The sequence below is a fragment of the Tenrec ecaudatus genome, chromosome 16 (genome assembly GCF_050624435.1).
Source record: "Tenrec ecaudatus isolate mTenEca1 chromosome 16, mTenEca1.hap1, whole genome shotgun sequence".
Taxonomy (NCBI): Eukaryota; Metazoa; Chordata; class Mammalia; order Afrosoricida; family Tenrecidae; genus Tenrec; species Tenrec ecaudatus.
In genome coordinates, this window is record NC_134545.1 from 682,845 (window position 1) to 704,802 (window position 21,958).

Genomic DNA, 21,958 nt, shown 5'->3' on the forward strand with positions numbered 1-21,958 from the left:
ACGTGGGAGAACATGTGTGCGTGTGGTGCTCAGCGAAGGGCAGGATGGTAAGGGGGGACTCTGTGTCCATGCTGAGCAATGTAATGACCTTGGGGCAAAGTGATGCTGCCAAGCTCAGTCCAGGGGATCAGGACCCCAGAGGTGAGAGTCCCTGGGCCAGAATGTCACAAGCAGTTACTCAGAAGTGACAAACATAGGCCGCAAGCTCTGGTGCATTCACTTGAAGAAAGCATGTGTGTCAAGTGGCATCACAGAGTAGGGGAGAAGATGCTGCCAGCTGGGAAGCAGGAAAAGCCTACTGCCCAGAAGGCAAAATCCAGACAGACAGAGCTGAGCGGGATCTGCGCACAAGTGCCCAGAGTCCCCGAGATGCCCTGCTCCAGAGGAAAAGGGGGTGTAGGGTGCAACCCTGACAGGGTCAGCCAGTCCTGCGGGCGAGTGCACCGTGGCACCACTGCTGTGGGAGCGGTGAACCTGCGCCCACCACAGCCCAGCTACACTGCAGCCCATATACCCGCATCTGCACAGAAAGCAGCAAGGGCGCGGCTGCACACTGTCCTGGAGCCACCCCCCTCCACTCCCTTGGGAAGCCCAAGAAGGTAAGGACACTGTGGTGACAGCCAAAAAGCCAAGAGGGGAGTCTCACATGGTCCATGTGGCAGGACTGCACAAGTCAAATGCCCACCTACACAGTCCCCTTAGAGACACCGGGATGTGACATGGCATAGAAAAGCAGGTGAGTCACCAGGGCCAGGACAGAAGGTAGGTGGACAGGAGGTGGTGACTGCTATCCTCCCGTGTGCACGGTGCAACTAGTTGGCTAGCGCCCCGGCCCTCACACTCACTTGTATCTGGGTCTGCACCTGCTGTGTTCCCGCCAGCTTTGGGGCCTGGGAGATGGGCGTCGTGAGGAACTGAGTCTTCAGGGCTGGCTGGGTGGTGTAGGTCACCTTTTGCTGCTGGCCCTGTGCCGCCATCTGCTGCGCGGTTATCTGTGGAGCAAGCACGGGCGTGGGTGAGGGTCAGAGGTGCAGGATGGCCAGTTCAGGGAGCCGAGTTTACAGAGAAGTAGCTGCAGGCCAGGTTCTTTTACCTCCCCCTCCCGCTGACCTCCCTTCCGCCCCCCAGCCCCAGGAACCCAGGTGGGTCATCAGCACAACCAGAGCCTGATGCGCCTGCAGGTCAGGCCTCTCCTGAGCTCCACTCAGGACCCCTGGCCCAGCACACGCAGGGGAGCCTCACATGACCCTGTGGTGCCCAGCACACAAACCAGACTTCACAGCCCCAAGTCTGACACAGGCTCCACTCAGACACCATCTTCCCTGGAGTCTGTGCCTAAGCCGGGCAGGCCCCATGTGAGTAAGGTGATCAGATTTTAACATTGGTAAAGTCAGACACCATTGATAAAACTCATATGCTGGCGAAATAGCCACACGGCAGCCGAAAACCATACACCCTGGCTTGTTGTGCATTCTTTCCAAAAATCGAGACTTTTTAAAACATCGTGGGACAAATTGTTAAAAATCACGACTGTCCCGCCAAAAGCGGGACGTCTGGTCACCTTACCCATGTGCGATATGGGAGCTGCGTACCTTCTGCTGGACGGCGGGGCCTTGGGCCCCCTGCGGCTGGATGGCTTTCTGCTGCTGCACAGCCTGCTGCTTGAGCTTCAGCAGCTGCTGCACGTGCACGGGCTGTGCCACCACAGTCTGCCCTGGAAATGCATGGTTGTGTCAGTGGGCAGTCAAGCCCTTCTGCACAGACTTGGCTGCCCCTCAGTCCCCCCCCACCCCCCCGCAGCTATGTCTGGGTTCATCTTGGGCATTTACTCCAATGCCTGGAAGATTGGGAAGATCAAGGATTAAAACAGAGGGCCAAACGTGGACTTGGAAATCTCAGAGATGTGTGTCCGCATCAACACACATGCATGGGATGTGCCTTAGGCAGAGTCCACAGGATGGGCTGCCAAGCACCGCATGCTGTGCTCCCCCTCCCCGAGTCTCTGCCCTGCAGGGCAGACGCCCACCATCACCTGCTGCTTTCTGCGGCTGCCCAATGGCCACGCTGATCCCGGCCACGTTCATAGGAAGTGTTGTAACCCCAGGCGAGGAGACCACAGCTGCCGGCACTGACACCACGGGGGGCTTCGCCAGGGCCACCTGGGCTGTTGGGGGTGTCTGCGCTTGCATCTGCGAGGTGGGCACACGGGTCTGCAGAGAGAGAGATGGGTGAGGCCACCTCTGACAATACAGCGAGTTCTATGCAGGCTGAAGGGAAGGCATCCTCTTTCTGACTGGCCGCCTGCCAAGGAAGAATGCCCAGTGGTGTCCAGACACAGGAGCCATCGACCTGGCCAGCCAGAGGGGCCAAAGCTACAAGCTCTGCAACTCAATCTCCCAGCTATCTCTGACCTACTGTCCTCGACTGCCCTTCAGACCTGCCGTGGCCCGTCCCGCGTGGCATACCTCCTCGCCCAGCACCAAGCCCACTGCAGCCATGGACGGCCTCGTGGCTCCACTTCCATGTGTCCACACAGCAGGTCATCTGTCCTCACTCAACTCACAAACAAATAGCAACATGGGCATATGGCCTCCCAGCCCTTGTTCCTACTTGTGTGGACTGCGCAGCAGCTCTCACATGCGGGTGTTAAGCAGCTGGTATCTATTTCTCTCCCTTTCACGGTCATCGTTGAGACAAACAGAACTAGTTTCAAAGTTGCTTAATACTCGTCGCTGCACATGCCATGGTCTTTAATTCAAACCTGGGTTGTGGCCATTTATGCTTTCTCTGGGCCATGCGGCATACACCTGTGGGCCTGGTCGCTTTATAAATGGCCTGCTCCATCTCTATGACACGTTTGAGACAAGCTTCTCGACCAGGGACCTTCAGTAAGTACCAGCAACCCTGCCAGCCCCTGAAGGCCCAGTCCTGCCAGGGCAGTCTTTGCGCTCGCTCTCTAGGCCAGGCTGAAGGCTCCTGCTGACCCCCTGTGCAGGCCTCTGTGCTGCTCTGGCATCAGACCCTCACTGCCAATCGGCCCACCACTACCTGCCAGTGCCCTGTGGAAACCCTCTGCTCCTCCACAGCAGCCCACTTGAGGTGGGACCCTCCAGCTCCCACTACTGTGGTGCATGCCAGGAGCTGCTCTGCACTCTCTGGCTCCTCACACAAATTGTGCTTCCCATCCCGGCACTACTACTCCATGGTCTCAGAATGAAAACAGGTTACACCACATGAATGAAGCTGGTTGAAGGAACTGTCCAACTGAAACCAACCCGAGAGAACACTTCTGACAACATAGACTTACGAGCCGGGCCACCTGGAGGTTGGCCACAGTGGTGCCCGTGAGCAGCGCACCGGGCCGAGGGGCTGTGACCGTGGTGAGCTGGGTGCTCTGTTGTGGTGGGGCCTGTGGGGGCTGTGCCTGAACTGGGGGCGTGGGCGGTGGGGGGCCTGGTGGGGCCTGCGAAGGTGCCTGCTGGGGCAGCTGCAGCTTTTGCTTCTGCATCTTGATCAGGTGCTCCTGAAAGACAAATCAGCGTTTCAGACACTGGAGGGGCAAGCAGGCGCTCCAGGGCCCTGCCATCTCCTCAGAGGACGCTCGTGCCCTATTGTGGGATGGTTATGTATCTTTTCATAGAAAGCCGAGAGCTGCTGTCAACTCTCACGCAACTCATAACAGACAGCGTTGTCAACAACAACAAAACAACACATAAAACGGTGTTCCATCCCCAAACACAAGAAACAGGCTCTGATGGCCAGCAGAGCTCACACCAAAGCACTGGGGCCTGGCCTTTCACAGACAGGGACATGCAGGGTGGCTCTAAGGGTGTGAGTAGCCTGACCCAGCACTTCCTGGCATCCAGTCCCCAGGGGACTTACTACTGCAGAGGCCACTTCTCACAAGAAAGAAGCTGGTGGGGTCTGCTAGCAAAGTTACACTGCAGCCCGTGACTGCCAGACTTCTTAAGTGCATGTGAAACTGACCTGCTAGGACTGGGAAGTGATGGGTGGCGGCCCGCCAGTGAGTCTGGGACAGGATACTGTCCACCGAGTGCAAGGAAACCCAGCCAACACAACTGTGATTCAGATCCATGCAACCAATTCTGCACCGAGTGATGCAGAAATTAAATCCTACCAATACCTTCATCTGAAATTGATCAAACATGCAATCAAGATGCATTGATAATTAATGGCGATGGGAAAGAAAACGTTGGGAACAGGAAAGAACAGTAGTTGGAAAACATGATCTTGATGATTGAAAACAAAGCTGGAGGTCGGTCCTACGGCAGAATTTTGCAAGGCCAATGACTGCTTTATCACAAACACCTTCTGTCAACACACAAAATGCAACTTCACACGTGAACTTCTCCAGCTGGAACCCAGAGGTCGCAGAGACTACATCTGGGGGGAGAGATGTGTGAAGAAAATGAAAACAGGCCATGAGAGCCAAGACCCAACCCGGAGTCCATCCCATCTGAGTTTTAAGAACAGATTAGACACACGGAATAGTCATGCGAGGACATCATGAGCACCACACACAAGGAACAGCAAGGTCATTGAAAAGACAGGAAAGAAAGAAAGAAAGAAGACCAAAGGGGCTGTCGGAAGAGACTCTGAAACTTAAGGTCAAAGGAAGAAAAGATGAAGTCAATGAACTGAATGGCAAATTTCAAAGGACAGCTGGAGAAAAGCAAATAAAACATAAGGAAACGCGCACAGACCTAGAGAACACCGAAAAGGAAGAGCGTGCCCAGCCTCCCTTAAATGGAAAGACCTCAAGAGAAACAAGTAAGTCATGAGTTGCAATACTGAGAGGTCCTTTGGCAAAATCTGGAATGAAACTTGGAAGACAGATACGTGACTGACAGACTGATTGGAAGGGACCCATATATGCACCCGTTCCAAAGAAGGGTGACCCAACAGATGCACAGATCGCCGACAGCATCACTGAGAGCACTCGTAAGGGAACTCTGTCAAGATCTTCCCAGAACAGCTGCAGCAGCACCCTGACAGGGAGCCGCCCATGTCTGGCAGGATGCAGAAGAAGACCTGGAACAGGGAATATCGTTCCTGATGTCAGAAGCATCTTTGGTCAGAACTCGAGAACACCAGAAAGACGTTCCCTGTGTCTTACTGACTGTGCCAAGGCATTCAGCGGTGTGGACCAGCACACCTCACTGTAGTAGTGTGAACAGAACAAGGGAAAACGGCATGGCTCGAAATCAAGAAAGGTGCGCGTCAGGGTGGTATCTTCCCACCATACTGATAATGAGTGAAGCTGGATTCTATGAAGAAGAATGTGGCCTCCGGGACGACAGGAAGGCTTCTTAACCACCTGTGATGCAGATGACACACCGTGCTGGCTGAAAGTGAGCAGGAATCGAGCACTTGCTGATGAAGATCAAGGACTGCAGCCTTTGGTACGGATGACAAGTCAACGTAAAGAAATCCCAAATCCTCACAAGTAAACCAGCAGTAACATCAAGACAAATAGAGAAGAGATTGAAGCTGTCAAGGATTTGCTAAGAGACCAAACAACACACAGCACTGGGTGAATCTGCTGCACAAAGCCTCTCTAAAATGTTGAAAAGCAAAGACTAAGGTGTACCTGGCCCGAGCCATGGTATTTTTAATCATCTCACATGCATGTGAAAGCCGTACAATGAATAAGGAAGATCAAAGAATAGGTAATTTGACCAACAGGGCTGGCAAAGAACACTCGAAGTACCATGGAGCGCCAAAACACTAACTCTGTTTTGGGAGAGGTGTAGCTACTTAGAGGGAAGGATGGTGAGACTTCATCTCACCTACTCTGGTGGACATGCTGCCACGTGGGACCTGTCCCCGGGGGCACATCATGCTAGAGCAGAGGACAGCCAAGCAGAAGAAGCCCCTCCATGAGATCGATCGGCACAGTGGCTGCAACCACACTTCACAGTTGGGAAGAAGGTGTAGGACTGGGCAGTGTTTTTTTCTGCTGCACACAGTAGGGATGCTAAGAGTCAGCTCTGATTCGATGTCACTCAACAGCAGCAGCCAGTGAGGCTAGTATACTGGCAAGCAGTCCCAAGAGCTCAAGGTGTCCGGGGGCTGAAACAGGCTGAGGGAGCTCGCTGGACCTCAGTGCTGCTTGTGTGACCCTGGTCAATACTTTCTGCCCCATTCCCAACCATGGCAGTTACAGAACCCTTCCTGACAAGACAAAGGTGGTCAAAGAGACCACAGCACAGGCAGCACCGACCAGCCAGAGCAGGCCCGTCGGGACACTGAGGGCCAGACTTGGAGAAGCATGTGTACCCATGCCTCCTGTGGGGAGTGAGCACACTGCTGAAAGCAGGCACAGGCCCCAGAGCGCGGAGGCGCCGGAGAGAGAGCCACTGGCCTGCAGTGCCCTCACACAGGAGCACACAGGCACACGAGGCTGGTCTGGGGAGCCGCTCACCGGAGTCAACTTCCCGACGGTTTTGATCTGGGCTGGAGACGGGGCCTGTCCCTGCACCTGCGGGACCTGCACCTGAGAGGCTGCTGGTTGTTGCTGCTGCTGCTGCTGCCGGAGGAGCTGGAAGTGGGCGGGCGTGATGGTCTTTCCCGGGAGCTGCACCCCTGTGGCTGGAAAAGAGGAGGCTCATGAGAGCTGGCTGTGGGCCCCCTGGCACCACCACCTTGCAGAGAGGAGGCTTTACCTTGAGACACCTGAGTCACCAGAGAGCGGGCTGGGGCCTGCACGGGTGCCAGATTGGTAGTGACCACTGCAGGGGTGGTGACAGATGTGACAGCCCGCACGCCCTGAGTTGTCGCCATGGATACCAGGTCAGTGGTAGCTGTGGCGGGGGAACCCACGGCTCGGGGCTGGGTGTGGACCACCTGGGCGGGTGTGGAGCCACCGGATGCCTGAAAGAAGAAGTGACGATGTGCATGCGCTCGGGTCCCTGCTTGGGAGGAAGAGGCAGCACCAACGCTGAAACCAGGGGTGACACCCCTAGACCCTGGCCCCCCACCATCGCAAAGTACTGTCCCAGGAAGCCCGAGGATGAGCAGGGCAAGGGCCCCAGCTCTGGGCAGCTTGTCCGACAGCACCACCTACACCTGCTAGGCTACCAGGTTCCTCCGGCCCCACTCAGACTCTGGCCCTAAGAAGGAATATAAAAAAAGCTCCTGACTCACCCTACCCCCATGTCACCCCCAAGTGCCCTATCCTGGCACCCAACTGTCTACCACAGCAGTCCCTGGTCTAGGGGAGGTCGAGACCAAATGGGGCTCAAAGCCTGGGGGCTCCTGAGTTCCTGCCTGAGTGAGAGCACCCCATGTCCACTCTGCCTCCTCAGTCCTTGACCCCTGACCAGTAGGTGAAGCAGCAGCCAATGCAGCAAAGGCACAAAACCTTGGCTAGCCACCCTCCTCGACCCTCAGCAAAGCTGGTGCCAACCCCGAGGATGACCAGTGAGCAGGCAGCGGACACCGGAAGCCCCTGTGGGCACAGGTACTTCCCTGTGTCCCACTGGCCCTCTCACACACACGTCCTCTTCAGTCCCGCACCCTCAAACTGTGTGGCAGTGGACAAGCACAGGCACTTTTGTGAGATGACATGTGACACCGTCTCATGGCCCACCCATTCAGGGACCTTGTCGGACCCCTACTCCCTCACACAGTCTGAGGAAGACATTCCCCCTGCCCTAAGCACCCAGACGGCTCTGAAGACACCCAGCGCCCCACCTCCGGTCACAGCCCATCAGCAGTTACTCTCATAGAGAGAACATACGACACCCTTCCGCCCCCCAACCCCCACGCCAGCCTCCCCTGGCAGGCTCACTCACAGGGAGAGCTCCAGGCCCCACGGGGGAGGCGAGGCGCTTGTTGATGGACTGGAAGCTGGTGGCGGGGACACCCGGAATGGTGTTCACGATCATGTTTCCACTCACAGTGCCTACGGGCAGAGGCGCGTGAGAAGAGGCAGAGAGAGGCCCCAGTGTGGTCTTAGCGCACTCTCGGGCTCGCTTACCGGTGGGCATGCTCGTCCCTGTGACCGACGTTTTGATGGTGCCCGCCTGTGAGGGGAAAAGGGTCCAGCTGAGTGTCCTGCTGACTCGCACCCTTCTGGTGCATCTGCCCCTTTGGCTCGCCTCCCATCTGACTGGTGCACACACACAGCCAGACCCACCAGTCAGTAGGGAGGCCTTGAGCCCAGGGGCCTTTCCCTTGCACACTTCCTGTCAGCTCCATGGGCCCGGAGGAGAGGGTGTGACTGGTCGACACGCTTCAAGGAGACAAGTGGTGTGTCCCTTAGTTTTCAGGGCTCTTCAACCCTAACTCCCCACTGCTTCTCCGAGAAGAGATGCCTGGGCCTCTCAGGGCACGTACATGTACATGTGCGTGCAAATGTGACTGTGCCCAGGGCCATGAAGGATGGGCAAGCCCACCATGTCCAGGCAGAAGGGCCTAGACCTGTGTTCACTGAGGGGCCCAACAGAAAGCCGAGGCAGTGTGCACCAAGCTGACTAGGGAGGTGGCCACTCACCAACACGGCAGTGCCGCCTCCTGTGCTGATCGCTGGCTGTGCTTTGGGCTGTGGCTGTGGGGGTGGGGGTGGGGGTGGGGGCTGGGCCTGGGCTGGGGCCGGGGCCGGGGTCGGTGCAGGTGGCCCGGTGGTCTGCTGGCTGGCAATCTGCTGAGGCTGGGGCATTGGCGGGGGTGGTGGCTGCGGCGGCGGCGGGGGCTGCTGTGAAGGCTGTGCCACAGCTGGCTGCTGGGCCTTCTGCTGGTCGGCCAGGGCCTAGAGCACCAGGAGGGAGGGGAGAGCAGGTGAGGGGGGCACCCCACGAGCGAGCACCACTCGGCACCCAACCAGAAGAAGCCAAGCTGCACCTTCTTCTCTTTGGCGATTCGCTCGGCGCGAAGGGACGCAACCTGGATCGGGGGCAGGGGCTTGTCGTAGTTGACCCCACTGAAAGGGAGAAGTGAGAAATGGAGATTACAGGTGTGCATTCTAAGAAAGGAACGTGGCTCCCAGCACAGGTGCTCCCCACGAGGGTGCCACTGGCCCAGCCCTGCAGCGTGGGCAGTGGGCTGTGACAGAAGGAGGCAGGGCGGCCGAGATGGTGCGTCAGATGCTGCTCTCAGAGCACGTAGCACTCCCAGCAAGGGCCTGTCTCACCCAGCTGGCTCCACACACCCTCGTACACTCTCCCTAGGGCACCATCCCAGGGTCGCGGAAACAGATGCCGCCCCTTCCCTGAGCATGGGGAAGGTGAGCCTGGGCCAGAAAGGGCCACAGGACACAAATACCTTTCCGCCAGCACGGAGGCGTGCTTGGGGTTCTTCTGGAAGGGATTCATGCCAAGCCTGCAGGACGGAGACAGAGAGAGAGCACAGTGACTAAAGAGGGCATGGGCAGGGGAGGCTCTGTGTGTGTGTGTGTGTGTGTTTATGTGTGTGTCTCTCTCTCTCCAGCCCGCCTGGCAGGGACGCACAATGGCTTTATTGGGGGGCTCCTCTTGCCCGCGGTCATCTTCATCAAGTCGAAGTGGCTGGAGTACAACTGCGTGTGGCTGGCGTTCTCGTCCTGGGCGTACATCTGGCTCGTGCGCAGGGGGCGGTTGTTCTTACTCTGGAACAAAGTGGACAATGAGGCCGCACACTGACCATCAGGGATGCACACATGCAGCCAGCAGCTAGGAAAGGCCCCTGGCAGGCCCGAGTTCTGGGGAAGCCTTCGGGGGAGACCCTCTGCTCACTCAGTTGTACTCTCAACGAATCAGCATCCCCAGCACTTGCAGCAGAGTGCCAAGGATGCTGACCAACCACCCTGCCACTGGGTGCTGCTCACTGAGATAGTGGAGCTGCTGGCGTGTCCGGGCACTCCCGGTGATGCTGGCACTGGGGCTTGGCGCAAGGGTGCTCACCTTGCCCTCCTCTCGTGGTATGATAACATTCTCATAGCGGTTCCGGCACTGTTTGGAGGAGCGATAAATGCGGCTGCACGAGTTCACCACGTCACTGACCAAGTCCCAGTTGGGTGTGTGAGCAGGTGACACAATCGTGAGGTTCAGGGGGAGCTCCAGCAGCTGCTTCACAGCCTAGAGACGGGGTGCAAGAAAGGTCATGAGTGTGGAGCCATACAGGCACCCACAGCACATGCTGTGACACTGCTGGGCAGTGGCCTAGCCCCCACGCCGCACACCTGCAGGAGAGCCCAGTCTTCGCTGATGAGCCATTCGGGGCTGTCCTGGCCTGACTCGGCTGCGGGTTTGGCGAACGTAGGCAGGGGCTTGGCGAATTGCGTCTGCTGCTTCAGCAGAATGTTCTTCTTCTGCTCTTTGCCCTCTCGGCGCACCTTCAGCAGACCTGGCACGGCGCGGTCGAACAGGGAGCGGGGTGGCACCACGGCCTCCCCGTGCCGTTGCTTCTTCTTCCTGCCTGCAGCTGGGCAAAGAGACACCCAGGTTCAGGCCCAGGCACAGCACACGGGGCCATGGAAGGGGCACCGGTGGGGGTGTGCAGAGCAAGCAGGAAGACTGCCACGACCGTGAGCGTGTGCACACATGGTTGCCAAGTGGCCAGGGCACCCTCACACAGACCCAAGAAGCCAGGAGACATGCGCTGACTTGGCCGGCAACACTCACCCTGCGGCTTGTGGTCTTGTGGACAGTCGGAGGGAGCACGCCAGGGGGAGGATGGGATGTGTACCTGAGGGGTCGGTCTTATGTCGCTTCCGCTCCTTCCGCACATACACAGGGGGCAGCTTGGACTCAGGGATGGGTATGGCTTCATACATGAGGCACAGGACAGGGTCCGTGTAGATGTCACTGTCATCCTGAGGGGGCGTGGGCGGCGTCCACAGCTGCACACACAGGGAGAGGCCATCAGCTGCATGCCTAAAGGCCAGCCAGTGCAGGAGGGGATGCACATGCAGCCACTCACCGGCATGACTTCAGTTTGCCCGTCCGCATCTTCATAGATGTACTCCTGTGGGGAACATGAGCAGGAGTCATTAAGCTTCCAACACACTCTCCGGCAGCACTAAGGACACTGCCATCAGCCAGCCCCCTGGCAGAGTGCCCAGAAGGGTCTTCCACAGCAGATGGGGCTAAGCCCAGAGCTCAAAAGGGTGCGAGAGGAGGGTTCTCCTGAGAGCAGCACGCACCATGCTATAGGCATCGATCCGCGTGTAGGTGAGCAGCTCCTCCTGCGGCCCCTCCTCCCATGCCCGTGCTGCCCATTCCTGCAGAGCCTTCATGTTCTGGGCCTCCCACTCCTGCATGGACGCCAAGACCACGTCCTGAGGAAGAACAGCAGAGAGCACGCCCCGTCAGCCGCATGTCCCCGCCGGTACCCCCAAGGCAGACAGAAACCTCTGCATCTCCCCTAGACTGCAGCAAGCTTTTCCTGTCACACACACGCCTCGGTGGAGCACCACGCTCCTGCAGTCAGAAACCACCTTGCAGGGAAGGGAGACGGCAGACAGGCGCCCCTCCCAGACCCTCGCTCTAAGCTAGTCTCTAGTTTCGGGCGCAAGCTTTGTTTTCTGTTTTGTCAAGTCTGTGGCACCCACACGGACTTCACACAAACGTCACCTTGAGCACGGCCGATGCTCTTACCTCACTGGTTCTCTCTCTTTCTTGCTCAATTGAAGTATGGAATAGCTCCAGGTAATTCAACGCGTACTTCTCTATGGGTGTTAGCTGTATCGACAGGGGTGTTAAGTGTCGGTTGGTGAGTCCCCTGGAGGACCCTCCCCAACCCCCACCACAGCGGAGGTTGCTGCTGCTCAGAGTAACCACAAAGGCATGCGCCAGGAGAGGGTGTGCCCACCGAGAAGACCCTGGCAGTGCCAGCACAGGGCAGCTCCCCACCTGCTCCATGAAGTCCGCAAGCTCCTCTAACTGAGATGGCTCCTCAGGGAGCCTCGGGCCGTCTCCGTCTGCCGAGGCCATGTCGGTCCTCACTCCTGGTACTGCCTCCTCGTAGGGCTTCTGAGCATTCTGAGCATCCTGCTCCAAGTTCTCAATACTTTTGAGGGCCTGAGAAGAATGACTTACTGTTTTAAACTGGGAGTTTTCAAAGAGTTACTACATGGTACACAACGAACTGATAACAAACACCAAACAAGCCTCCCTACAGGGTTTCTGTTGGTTCAGGGACAGAGTGATGGGTGGGGGCGGGGGCAGCTGGGGAGGAGCAGACAGAGTTTTAGGTCAGGGTCAGGGAGGGAGTAGCACTGAGCTGTTGGAGCGGCTCCAAACCTCACGGGGACGGCCCAGCCAGCCTCTCACCTCGATGAATGGCCTTGCGATTTTGGGTGCGATGGTCTCGCTGGCAGCAGGCTCCTGGGAGAGAACCACGAACTCCTCCGCCTTCACAGGGAAGCCCGCGTCCTCCAGGGGCGAGTACACCTCAAACAGCTCCTGGATGGTGCGCTGCACCCGCAAGGGGAGGACGTCATGTCCACCATGGGGGAGGGCAGGGCCATCCCGGGGAACCTGGCCTCGGCCCACCCCCCACCCGGCTCAGGTTACCTGCGTCAGAAAAGCCATGGAGTAGTCGTTTCCCTGGGCCGCCACCTCTCGGATCAAGTCCTTGGTGCCGTTCTTCAGCAGCTTCTCCTCGATGGAATTGCCGCTCACAAGCCTATGGGTACGAGGCACAGTGACCACCAAGTATCCCCTCCTCACTGCCAACCCGGGACCTTCACAATGGCCATCTCCACCTGCCTGGCCCCTCCCCCAGTGCCCAAACCCCCAGCTTCCCAGCGGCAGCACTGAGCACGTGAACCTGCAGCCTGTCTCACCTCCTGGCGACTCCTCCAAGACAGCAGGCACACTCATGGGGGCCACATGCCCTTACACAGACAAGCTACAATGGCTGCCCCCTCAGAACAGGGTCCTGGGGGGTCATGTCAGGGGGATTTCACTTAATATGCCTCACTGGGCGATGCCTACGGGCTAGTGCCCAGGAGACTGTGTACTGACACTGGCAATGCACCCACAAGAGGTAGTCTCCACCGACACACCCTCCCTGAAAGTGAGCAACACCACGTGAGGCTGCCTGTTCATCATCTTAAAATGTGACTGCGATGTTATGACGTGGTAAGATTGGCTGCCTATCTGAATTGTAAGTAACTTTTCCAATCTACTGTCTGCCTATTAACTACACTTACCGCACTGCTGTTGTTTTTGAAAACACCGGAATGTTTACTTCACAATAATCAAAGGTGTCTGCCTTTCCTTAGCTGGGAGTGCGGTTTAGTTCAAATGGCCCCTCCAGCCCCCGCTGTCTTCCTCTCAGGTTCTGCACTGTTCTGAGGTTCTGCACTGTTCTGTGTGAGGTAGGCTTTTCCTTTTCCTCTGCACCTCCACGTCACCAAGCACAATGTCCTCCAGGGACTGCCATCTCATGACAATATGCCCAACGTCTGTTAGATGATGTCTCACCGTCGTAGCTGCTCCGGAGTGTTCTGGCTGAACTTCGTCCAGCACAGACTGGTTAGTTCTCCTGCAGTCCACCGCACTTTCAGAACTCTTTGCCAACATCCTGATTCAAGTGGGCCCCCGGTCTTTGTGGGCTTCCCTGTCCCATGGGCACCTTCCACATGCGCATGGCGTGATGGAAAACATCATGGCTTGGGTCAGGTGCGTCTTAGTTCCTCCACTGACATCTGTGCGCCTAAACTCTTTAAAAAGGTCTCATGTGGCACATTCATCCAAAGCAGTGATACGTGGTTTGATTTCTTGGTGGCTATTTCCATGGGCATTGATTGTGGATCCTGAAATCCTTAACAACCTCAAACATTTCTCCATTTATCATAATGTTGTCTATTGATCCAGTTTGTGAAGACTTTAGTTTTCTTTCTTTTTTTAAAAAATAAATCATTTAATTGGGGGCTCTCACAAGTCTTATTACAATCCATACAACTGTATCAAGCACATTTGGACATATGTTGCCATTATTATTTTTAAAACATTTTCTTTCTACTTGAGCCCTTAGTATCAGCTCCTATTTTTCCCTCTCTCCCCCAACTTCCCACTCTCATGACCCTTGAAAAATTATTTTAATATTTTTACACTGTCCACTCTCTCCCTTCATCCACATTTCTGTTGTTCATCCTCCTGGGGGGGTGGGGGGCTGTTGGTTGTATGTCCATCATTGCGATTGTTTTCCCGCTTCTCCCCTACCCTCATGGTATCACTACTCTGATTATTAGTTCTGAGGGGTTTATCTGTCTTGGATTCTGTGTGTCGAGAGCTCTTATCTGTACCAGTGTACATGCTCCAAGCTAGCCATATTTGTAAGGAAGAACTGGGGTCATGATGGTGGTGGTAGGAGAGCTTTAAAGAACTAGTGGAATGCTGTTTCTTGGGTGCTATATTGCACCCTGGTTGGCGTGTCCCTTCCTTGTGACCCTTTTGTGAAGGGATATCCAATTGACTTTGGGTCTTTACTCAGACCCCCGTCATTCACATTGATATGATTGTCTGGGGTCTTCTGATGCCTGATCCCTGATCCCACTGACACCTTGTGATCACACAGGCTGGTGTGCTTCACCTATGTGGGCTTTGTTGCTTCCCTACTAGATGGTCGCTTGTTAAACTTCAAGCCTTTAAGACCCCAGGTGCTGTATCTTCTAAGAGCCGGGTACCATTAGCTTTCTTCACCACATTTGCTTATGCACTCATTTTGTCTTCAGCAATCATGTCAGGAAGGTGAGCATCATAGAAAGCTAGTTTATTAGAACAGAGTGTTCTGGCACTGTGGCAGGACTTGAGTCGAGGCCCAAGTCTGTCTGCTACCTTGATACTTAACCTATAAATATACATACATAGGTCTATATTCCTACTGTTATATATTAGTATGTTTCCATACATACATGCCTATCTTTATACCTCTACAAATATCTGTTGTCTCCTAGATCTTTCCTCTGTTTTCTTTTACTTTCCTCCTGTCCCACTGCTAAGTTCGACCTTCATTTGGCTCTCAGTAATTCCTCTCGGCTACACTGCACTTGGTGAAACCCCACCAGGCACTCTGCACCCTCCTTGCCATCAATTTTAGTTCTCTTATTGTTTCCTCATCCCAAGTTAGCTGGCTCCCCTTTTTCCCCCCACCTCCTCTTCTCCCATTTCCCCCAGAACCATCAGTTTTCTCCTTGGGGTTGTTTATCTTGTCTATCTTATATAGACAGATGTGGAAAAAAAGGGGGGGGGAGAATAAAAGGCCTATAAATAGTTCCAGGTCTGTCTGCTGGCCCTTTTGCATGTTTCCTCATCGAGTCTGATGAGGTGCTAAGCCCTGCCCTACGAGTCTGAAGTCTATTTTTGGGATTCCTGGGGACTTGCTCCTCTGTTGCGCTCCCTTCATGTTTTGCCCCAGTGGGGGGAGGGGGTTCAGACCGGACACAATTCCCACACTGTGTCTCCAGTGCTGTCCCCTGCAGCACGGTGGGTCAGTGAGGGGGTGTCATGTCTCATGGTGCGGCCAGCCCTATGGTCTTCTCTGTGCTTTGGCTGCTCCGAGCAGGAGTATTGTACTCGGGGCTTGGTGGACCAGGGTGCAGTTCTCACTCTCCCTCTTAGTTTGCTCCTATATGGTCTGGGCAGACTGGCCACCCCACCTGGGCTGTAGTGCAATCTCCTGGGGAGAGGGTCGACGTAGCTGGGATTGGGGCTGGCCCCAACTTTCTTCACATCAAGCAGCAACCCACACCAAAGACGGTAGTCTTTGATCTTCATAGCAAATGCTCCAATTGCCTCCTCACTTTAAGGTTGTTTCATCTGCATATTGCACATTTTTGATGAGTCTTCTTCGCTCCTGATGCTATGCTCTTGGATGATTTGTTTGGCATGCAGATAAGGTAAATATGGGGAAAGGACACAACCCTGGGGCACTCCTTTCCTGAGTCTGAACAGGCACTGTGCCCCTACTGTTGAAATAAGTGTCTTTTCCATTGATGTGATCAACGGGTCCCACCCCATCTGACACTGTGCTAGCTGGCCCATTGCTAAAAGTATTTCAGAAACCAGTGGGAACTCTTATCTGGCTAAGAACAGACAACAAAGAGGTAACAGGCTGTCCACTTGTGAGGGATCCGCTACTGAAAACATTTAACAATAGCAACAGACCACTGTCAAGAGAAGTCCCTCAGGTTGGAAGGCACTAGAAAAAGGACTGCAGAAGCGCTGCTTCATCAGAGTAAAGCCGACTTTGCAGGGGGTTATGGATGAATGCATTTCAGGGTCCACACGTGGACTAAGCCTCGGGTGAACCCCCTCTGATCATAGTTGAGGGACTTGAATGGCTTTGTCCTCAATTAAGGCTGACGTAGTTAAGTCAGAATGCAGTATCTTATCACTCAATCTCCCTTTTAACCCACATTAAAGTTTAGTTGGGGGAAAATAGAAAAGTAAAGGAGAAATACATGTGGATTAAGCCTCTGGTGAATTTCCTCTAACCATGGATCAGGTATGTGAACAGCCATGCGATCATGCCGAATGCATCATGGTCCATTTCAAATTTGTTCTACTGTTTAATTTAATGTGGAGGCTTTTAATGTTTTACTTTGCCATTGTCCTAGTTCAACTACCGTCTTCCAGGATGGGTCAAGCTAGAGCAGGAACTGGCCGAAGGGCTCCTTGGAGGCAAGCAGGGGAGGTTGGGGGAGGTGTGCAGCGCATAATGATGGGCACAAGGATGGAAACAATGTTCTGAAACGGACTGTGGGAACAACTGTGCAGCTTGTCTCAATGTGACTGAACTACTAAATTGCATGATGTGTACACTACATGTCAATAAAACTTAAAAAAAAGTAGAGCCAACCATAACGACGTGTGTGACGTGGATAGAACAAAATGTCTTCATTTGTGGGTGGGGCACCACTCAGAATGAGAAGAAAAGAGCCATAAACATTCATTAGTAACCGGAACGTGGGAAGTAGGAAGTCCTCAGAAATGAGATGAACTCACAAACACTCGCTATGGCATGCTCCTTAGGGAGCTGCAGTGGACTGGTCACATAATCACAGGATTTACTATTGCAGGAATGTCAAAGTCAAGGCCAATGGCGTCCTTTCGGGGTCATAAAGAACACTTCAAGATCTTAAAGTACATACAATGCTGTTCGTGACAGGATTATATCTAGACGCTGACAACTACTATTTTCTAGTTTATATAACTATTATTAAGATGTCCACACCTACTACCAAAGTTGGTGATGAAGAAACTACAGAATTCTACCAATTTCCTTTTTTCAAGGTTGATCAAACATGGACTCAAGGTGCACTGATAATTGCTGGTGGCAGGTATCTGAACCCAAGAGGAAGAAGCGCTCGTTGGAAAGTAGAAATGATAGTGGAGGTCACAGGGCAGAATTCTGCAAGATATCATTGTCTCACCATTGCTGTGGGGTCCCCGAGTCAGAATGGACTCGATGGCAGTAATTTGTGAGGTTTTCCTTTGAATACTTTTTTTTCAGAGCCATCTGTGGCCTCGCAGAAGACCAATGTGGCTCCTGGTAGGCTGGGCCGTGAAGACAGAGGCCTTGCAGCTCTTGCCTGGCCCAAATCAGATGGGGCACCCCGTACCTACAACAGCAGTGAGTGACCCAGAGCAGAGCAGGCAGAAGGGGGCTCAGCGCGCGCGCACATGCGCGCGCGCACACACACACAGAGGAGGGGGCTCAGCACACACAGGCCTGGACCTCCTGCACTGCTGTAGCACACGCGCAACATCATCACAGGTTTGGGAACAGGGAGCCACTTCCCCCTCATTGTGTGGCTGGTTGCTAGTGTTTGCACTTGAAGGTCATTTTAACAGAGGTGGCTTTGTTCAGTAACCATTTTATTAAGATAACCCAAAATAAAAGCCAACCCCTCTGCTGCTACATCACAGTAGCTCAGCAAGACAGAGGACAACTACACCGTAGGATTTCTAAGGCTGTGATCTTTTTATAAAAGCAGACTGCCACCTTACCTTTCTCCCACGAAGTAGCTGGTGAATTTGAACCACAGACCATTTAATCAGCAGCCTAGTGCTTAACCACTGCGCCACCAGGTTCCTTAAAGATGTTCCTCGCAAGCCAAACCCAATGCATGCTCACCCCCCCGCCCCCATAATGTCCATTCTGACTCACAATAACCCTGTAGGACAGTGGAGAAATGCCTCACAGTTGCTGAGGCTGTGGATCTTTCTGGAAGCAGACGCTCTCATCTTTCACCCTCTGACCTTTGGTTAGCAGCTGAGCACTTAAGCCTCTGTTCTACCAGGGTTTCAGTTTCCTAACCGATGACTGAGCTGTCTAAATATCTGAAACAATCCCAAGCACAAGTGCCCCTCTTAGCAGGGTCCGAGGACAAGAGCATATTTGGAAATACCCAGCCCTCTGCTTCGGCAGCACTGCAGTGGCGTGGCACCTCCCACCTGTATATGTGGATGTCCTTGCAGCGCCCGATCCTGTCGCACCACTCCTGCGCCTTGGCATCCATCAGTGGGTTGAGGTCATTGTCGTAGAAGACCACCGTGTCTGCCTCCACCAGGTTCACACCTGTGGAGCGGCTGTGCGTCGAGAGGATGGCACAAAAGATGCGCCTGTCCCTATTGAAGCTGCGCATCAGCTCCTACCAGGAAACACACGCTATGATCAGTCCTTGACGAAAGGCTGGAGCGGAGCCAGGGAAATGCTCACTCCATTCCACTCAGTTGCTCCCTAATCTCCCTCCTGCATCTGCACCCTCTTTCGCTAACGGTCACCAGTCAGCGGGCGGGGCAGGGGTCCCAGCATGAATGCACTGTTAGCTCCATGTGTAGGCCCCAGAAAAAAGTGGGTTCTTCCTGGGGAGGGACACGGGCTTTCTTATCTATCCTCAGGCAATGCCCGGGCACTCCATAGCGAGAAGGCCCTGGAGTAAGGCTGAGGAAGCCAGTGAGGGAATGGAGCCAGGAGAGGAGTCTGCCTCAGGGAGAGCCACCAGCTGAGAGGAATGTCCTGCCCCTCCTGACCAAACCTCTGCCTGCAACCCACCCTGCCCTCTCTGTGTACATGCGCTTGTCTCCGTGGGCCCTGCCAGCGTGGGAGTGGGCACAGGGAGAGCAAACAGCTCGGTGGGAGTGTGGCCGATGGTGCAGTGTTTACCACTGTCCTGAGAACACGTGTCGTGTGCCCAAACTTCTCAGTATGACTGCGGAATGCCACGTCATGTGGCCCACGGCACACCTCTCCTTGCATATGCGTGGGAGTTACGCTGTTCCTGTCCAGGGGTTGTTGCCAACATAAGTCTGTCATGGCTGCTGTGTAAGGACAGTAAGGACATGTCCTTGGCAGACAATGTCAAAGTCAGGCTGCACACTCACCTTTGAGTGCATCTGTCTGCCGTGCTGCTCCCTATAGACTACGCTGTCTACACAGCACCACAACACTCTCAGCTACCTTGGTAATGGGAAGCGTGGAACTTTCTCCACCTCACACGGCTTGCAGCACTGCGGTGACACCACTGCTTACAGCCAAGGGCTTTCAGGATGAGTATGGCTTCACACAGACCTGCCCTTGCCCCGGGAGGGCTCTGACAGCACTGAAGGTACAGCACTCGGGAGCCAGGCCAAGGTCTTAGACCACCCACCTGCCGCTGTTCGCTGTTGGCGTTCTCATCGATTCTCACATAGGTGAGATAATGGAAGTTCAGGAACATCTCCAAGATGTCCAGCATGAGCACCATCTGAGACAAGATGAGCACGCGGCGCCCTTCCGACTTCAACTTCTGCAGGAGGATTGCCAGTGCTTCCAACTTCCCTACAGAGAAAGGGCATTGAGCAGGGGCCGGGGGCGGGGGTGGGAGGGGCAAGAGCCGCAGCACGCATCGCACCTGAGTCAAGCTGCACCAGCCGGAGCTCAGGGAACTGCAGCAGGCGCAGGGCTGTGAGCTTCTGCAGCTGCTGGAGGTAGGGGGCAGCACGCTCCCGCAGGTGGTGCTCAAAGACCTTCATTCTGTGGCTGTACCTGGAGGGCAGCCTGGCCACTCGTAGGACCGGTGGCGCCGCAACCACAGGGGGGATCACACATGCCACCCTGGAGGGAGAGGACAGAGGTTCAGTGAAAGGTGCCTGAGGGCTTGACAGACAGCAGCGGTGCCACTTATGACACTGGCTGGGGTCTCTGAAGGAAGGTACTGCAGGAGCTGCAGTGGTGGCCTCACTCGTTGCCATGGGGCTTGCCCAGCATGTCCACTGCCTCCAACAGCTGTGGGGGGGGGGGGGGGGGAGGAGGGCTACGGGGTGACCCTGGCTGGTCCTGGCTGAGTCACCACACTGTGACTGACTCCATCAGAAAAGGGCACCCAGACCTCAGGCATTGCTTCTGAGGTGGCCTGCTGTCTAGACCTGTCTGTGGAAGTTGCACCCTGATGGGCCCTGCCGAGCCCTCCACCCACCACCCACCTCCAGGCAATCTCTCCCAACAAGGCCCAGCTGGTTCGTTTCCTACCTACTTGCTACAGCCTGTGTCCACACCAGCTAGTCTAAAGGGAGATGGATAGAGACAGGTGCCAAAGAGGGAGAGGCGCCAAGCAGCTCAGAGCAGAGGCTAGAGCTGGAGGTGCCTGTGTGACTTTCTCCTCCTCTCCGTTTCTGGTCCGAGGGACCTAGCCTGCAACTGAGACGTCCTGGGCAGACCTCACGCTGAACGGGGAACGAGCCTGGGAATCGTCTCTCAACAGTGACATGGAGTAAGGAAGGGATGCACACTTGGTCTCACTGACAGGCACAGCGCTCACCTGGCTTCTAATGTTCTCTCGGAATGAGTTCTTCAGTTAACTCATACACACGCTACTCATCAATCGAATGAAATACATCATCTGTCGCTTCAAGAAGCCAAACCAAAACCAAACTCCCTGCCGCTGAGTCAACACAGACTCAGTGACCTCTAGGACAGGGCAGAACTGCCCCTATGAGTTTCTGAGACTGTAACTCTTTACAGAAGTAGGAGGCCCCATCTCTGTCCTGGGGAGCAGCTGGTGATTTCAAACCGCGGAGCTTTCGGATCGCAGCCCAACACATAACCACTGTGCCACAAGGGCGTCATGCTTCAAGAAAAGAGGTTTTTAATGGAAGAAAAACAGAATCATCAACAATATACGCACAGAATTGGGCACAAGAGGCTGGCTTTACAGCCAAGGAGCGCCCAGGTTGGCTAGAGGCAGCCCCTGGAGGAACAGGCCAGCCAGAGGGGTGGACGCCTCTGAGGGAGGGTGGCAGGCAGTGTGCCTCCCACAGACCATGCACAAACAGGCACAGCTGACCCTGACGCCCAACACTTGGGTGAGTTCCAAATGGACCTGACGACTCAGAGACAAAGATGTTTCTATGGAGAAACCATGTCACCCAGGTAAATTACCTGTCTGTGAGGTCCTGCAGAGACTCTCTCCACTGGCTCAGCATCAACGCCACGGCACTCCTGCTGTCGCCGGGACAACCCCGCGTGGGCAGGGCACACACCCCCAGCAGGTCTCTGCCATAGATGGGTGCCTGGGAGCAGCGGCGCTCATTGACAAGGAAGAGCTGGTCCAGCCGCTCCTTCAGGAGTCTGGCCCTTTCCTCCTGGGCAGAAACAGAGGAAGGGACACTGCACACTCCCTCCAGGTTACCTGAACAGCTCCCCACACCACACATACACACATACCACACCACACCATACACACCCACTCACTCTCTCTGTCTCTTTTGCCTGAAACAATCAGGGGCAGAGAAAGATAAGTCAAACCAGACCAGTGGCGTCATGTGGACACAGACTCCCAGCACCCTGCAGGACAGGACAGATTTGTCCCACAGGGTTTCTGAGCCTGGGACAAGGCAGCCTCCTCCTCCTCCCTCCTGTCGAGCAGCTAGTGGGTGGGAACTGCCGACTTCACTAGGGTCAGTGATTCCCCCACCTAACTCACTGCAGGAAACGCAAGGGAGTCCCTGCCAGGATGAAGAGAACC

The 21,958-nt window shown here is 55.1% G+C and overlaps 1 protein-coding gene and 1 non-coding gene across 6 annotated transcripts in view; both read right to left on the reverse strand.

Annotated features, from left to right (window-relative positions):
• EP400 (E1A binding protein p400) overlaps positions 1–21,958 on the reverse strand; it is an 82,068-nt gene that overhangs the window by 4,994 nt on the left and 55,116 nt on the right. For 4 of the 5 annotated variants that reach the window (XM_075534771.1, XM_075534772.1, XM_075534768.1 and 1 more), the window contains 25 exons: positions 21,373–21,575; positions 19,847–20,049; positions 19,604–19,773; positions 18,408–18,604; positions 12,516–12,627; positions 12,273–12,416; positions 11,853–12,020; positions 11,598–11,681; positions 11,144–11,278; positions 10,921–10,965; positions 10,687–10,840; positions 10,181–10,422; positions 9,903–10,076; positions 9,471–9,607; positions 9,286–9,342; positions 8,866–8,944; positions 8,519–8,773; positions 8,003–8,048; positions 7,818–7,927; positions 6,687–6,894; positions 6,446–6,612; positions 3,308–3,523; positions 2,033–2,210; positions 1,593–1,714; positions 846–992 (listed from right to left, as the gene is read on the reverse strand). In XM_075534771.1, the coding sequence (XP_075390886.1) occupies positions 846–992; positions 1,593–1,714; positions 2,033–2,210; positions 3,308–3,523; positions 6,446–6,612; positions 6,687–6,894; positions 7,818–7,927; positions 8,003–8,048; positions 8,519–8,773; positions 8,866–8,944; positions 9,286–9,342; positions 9,471–9,607; positions 9,903–10,076; positions 10,181–10,422; positions 10,687–10,840; positions 10,921–10,965; positions 11,144–11,278; positions 11,598–11,681; positions 11,853–12,020; positions 12,273–12,416; positions 12,516–12,627; positions 18,408–18,604; positions 19,604–19,773; positions 19,847–20,049; positions 21,373–21,575 (3,753 nt within the window). The remainder of the gene's footprint in view (positions 1–845; positions 993–1,592; positions 1,715–2,032; positions 2,211–3,307; positions 3,524–6,445; positions 6,613–6,686; positions 6,895–7,817; positions 7,928–8,002; positions 8,049–8,518; positions 8,774–8,865; positions 8,945–9,285; positions 9,343–9,470; positions 9,608–9,902; positions 10,077–10,180; positions 10,423–10,686; positions 10,841–10,920; positions 10,966–11,143; positions 11,279–11,597; positions 11,682–11,852; positions 12,021–12,272; positions 12,417–12,515; positions 12,628–18,407; positions 18,605–19,603; positions 19,774–19,846; positions 20,050–21,372; positions 21,576–21,958) is intronic. The other variant, XM_075534770.1, reaches the window with a different exon arrangement.
• LOC142430127 (small nucleolar RNA SNORA49) lies at positions 18,775–18,906 on the reverse strand. The gene has a single exon (XR_012780597.1). It is a non-coding gene; the product is annotated as a small nucleolar RNA SNORA49 (small nucleolar RNA).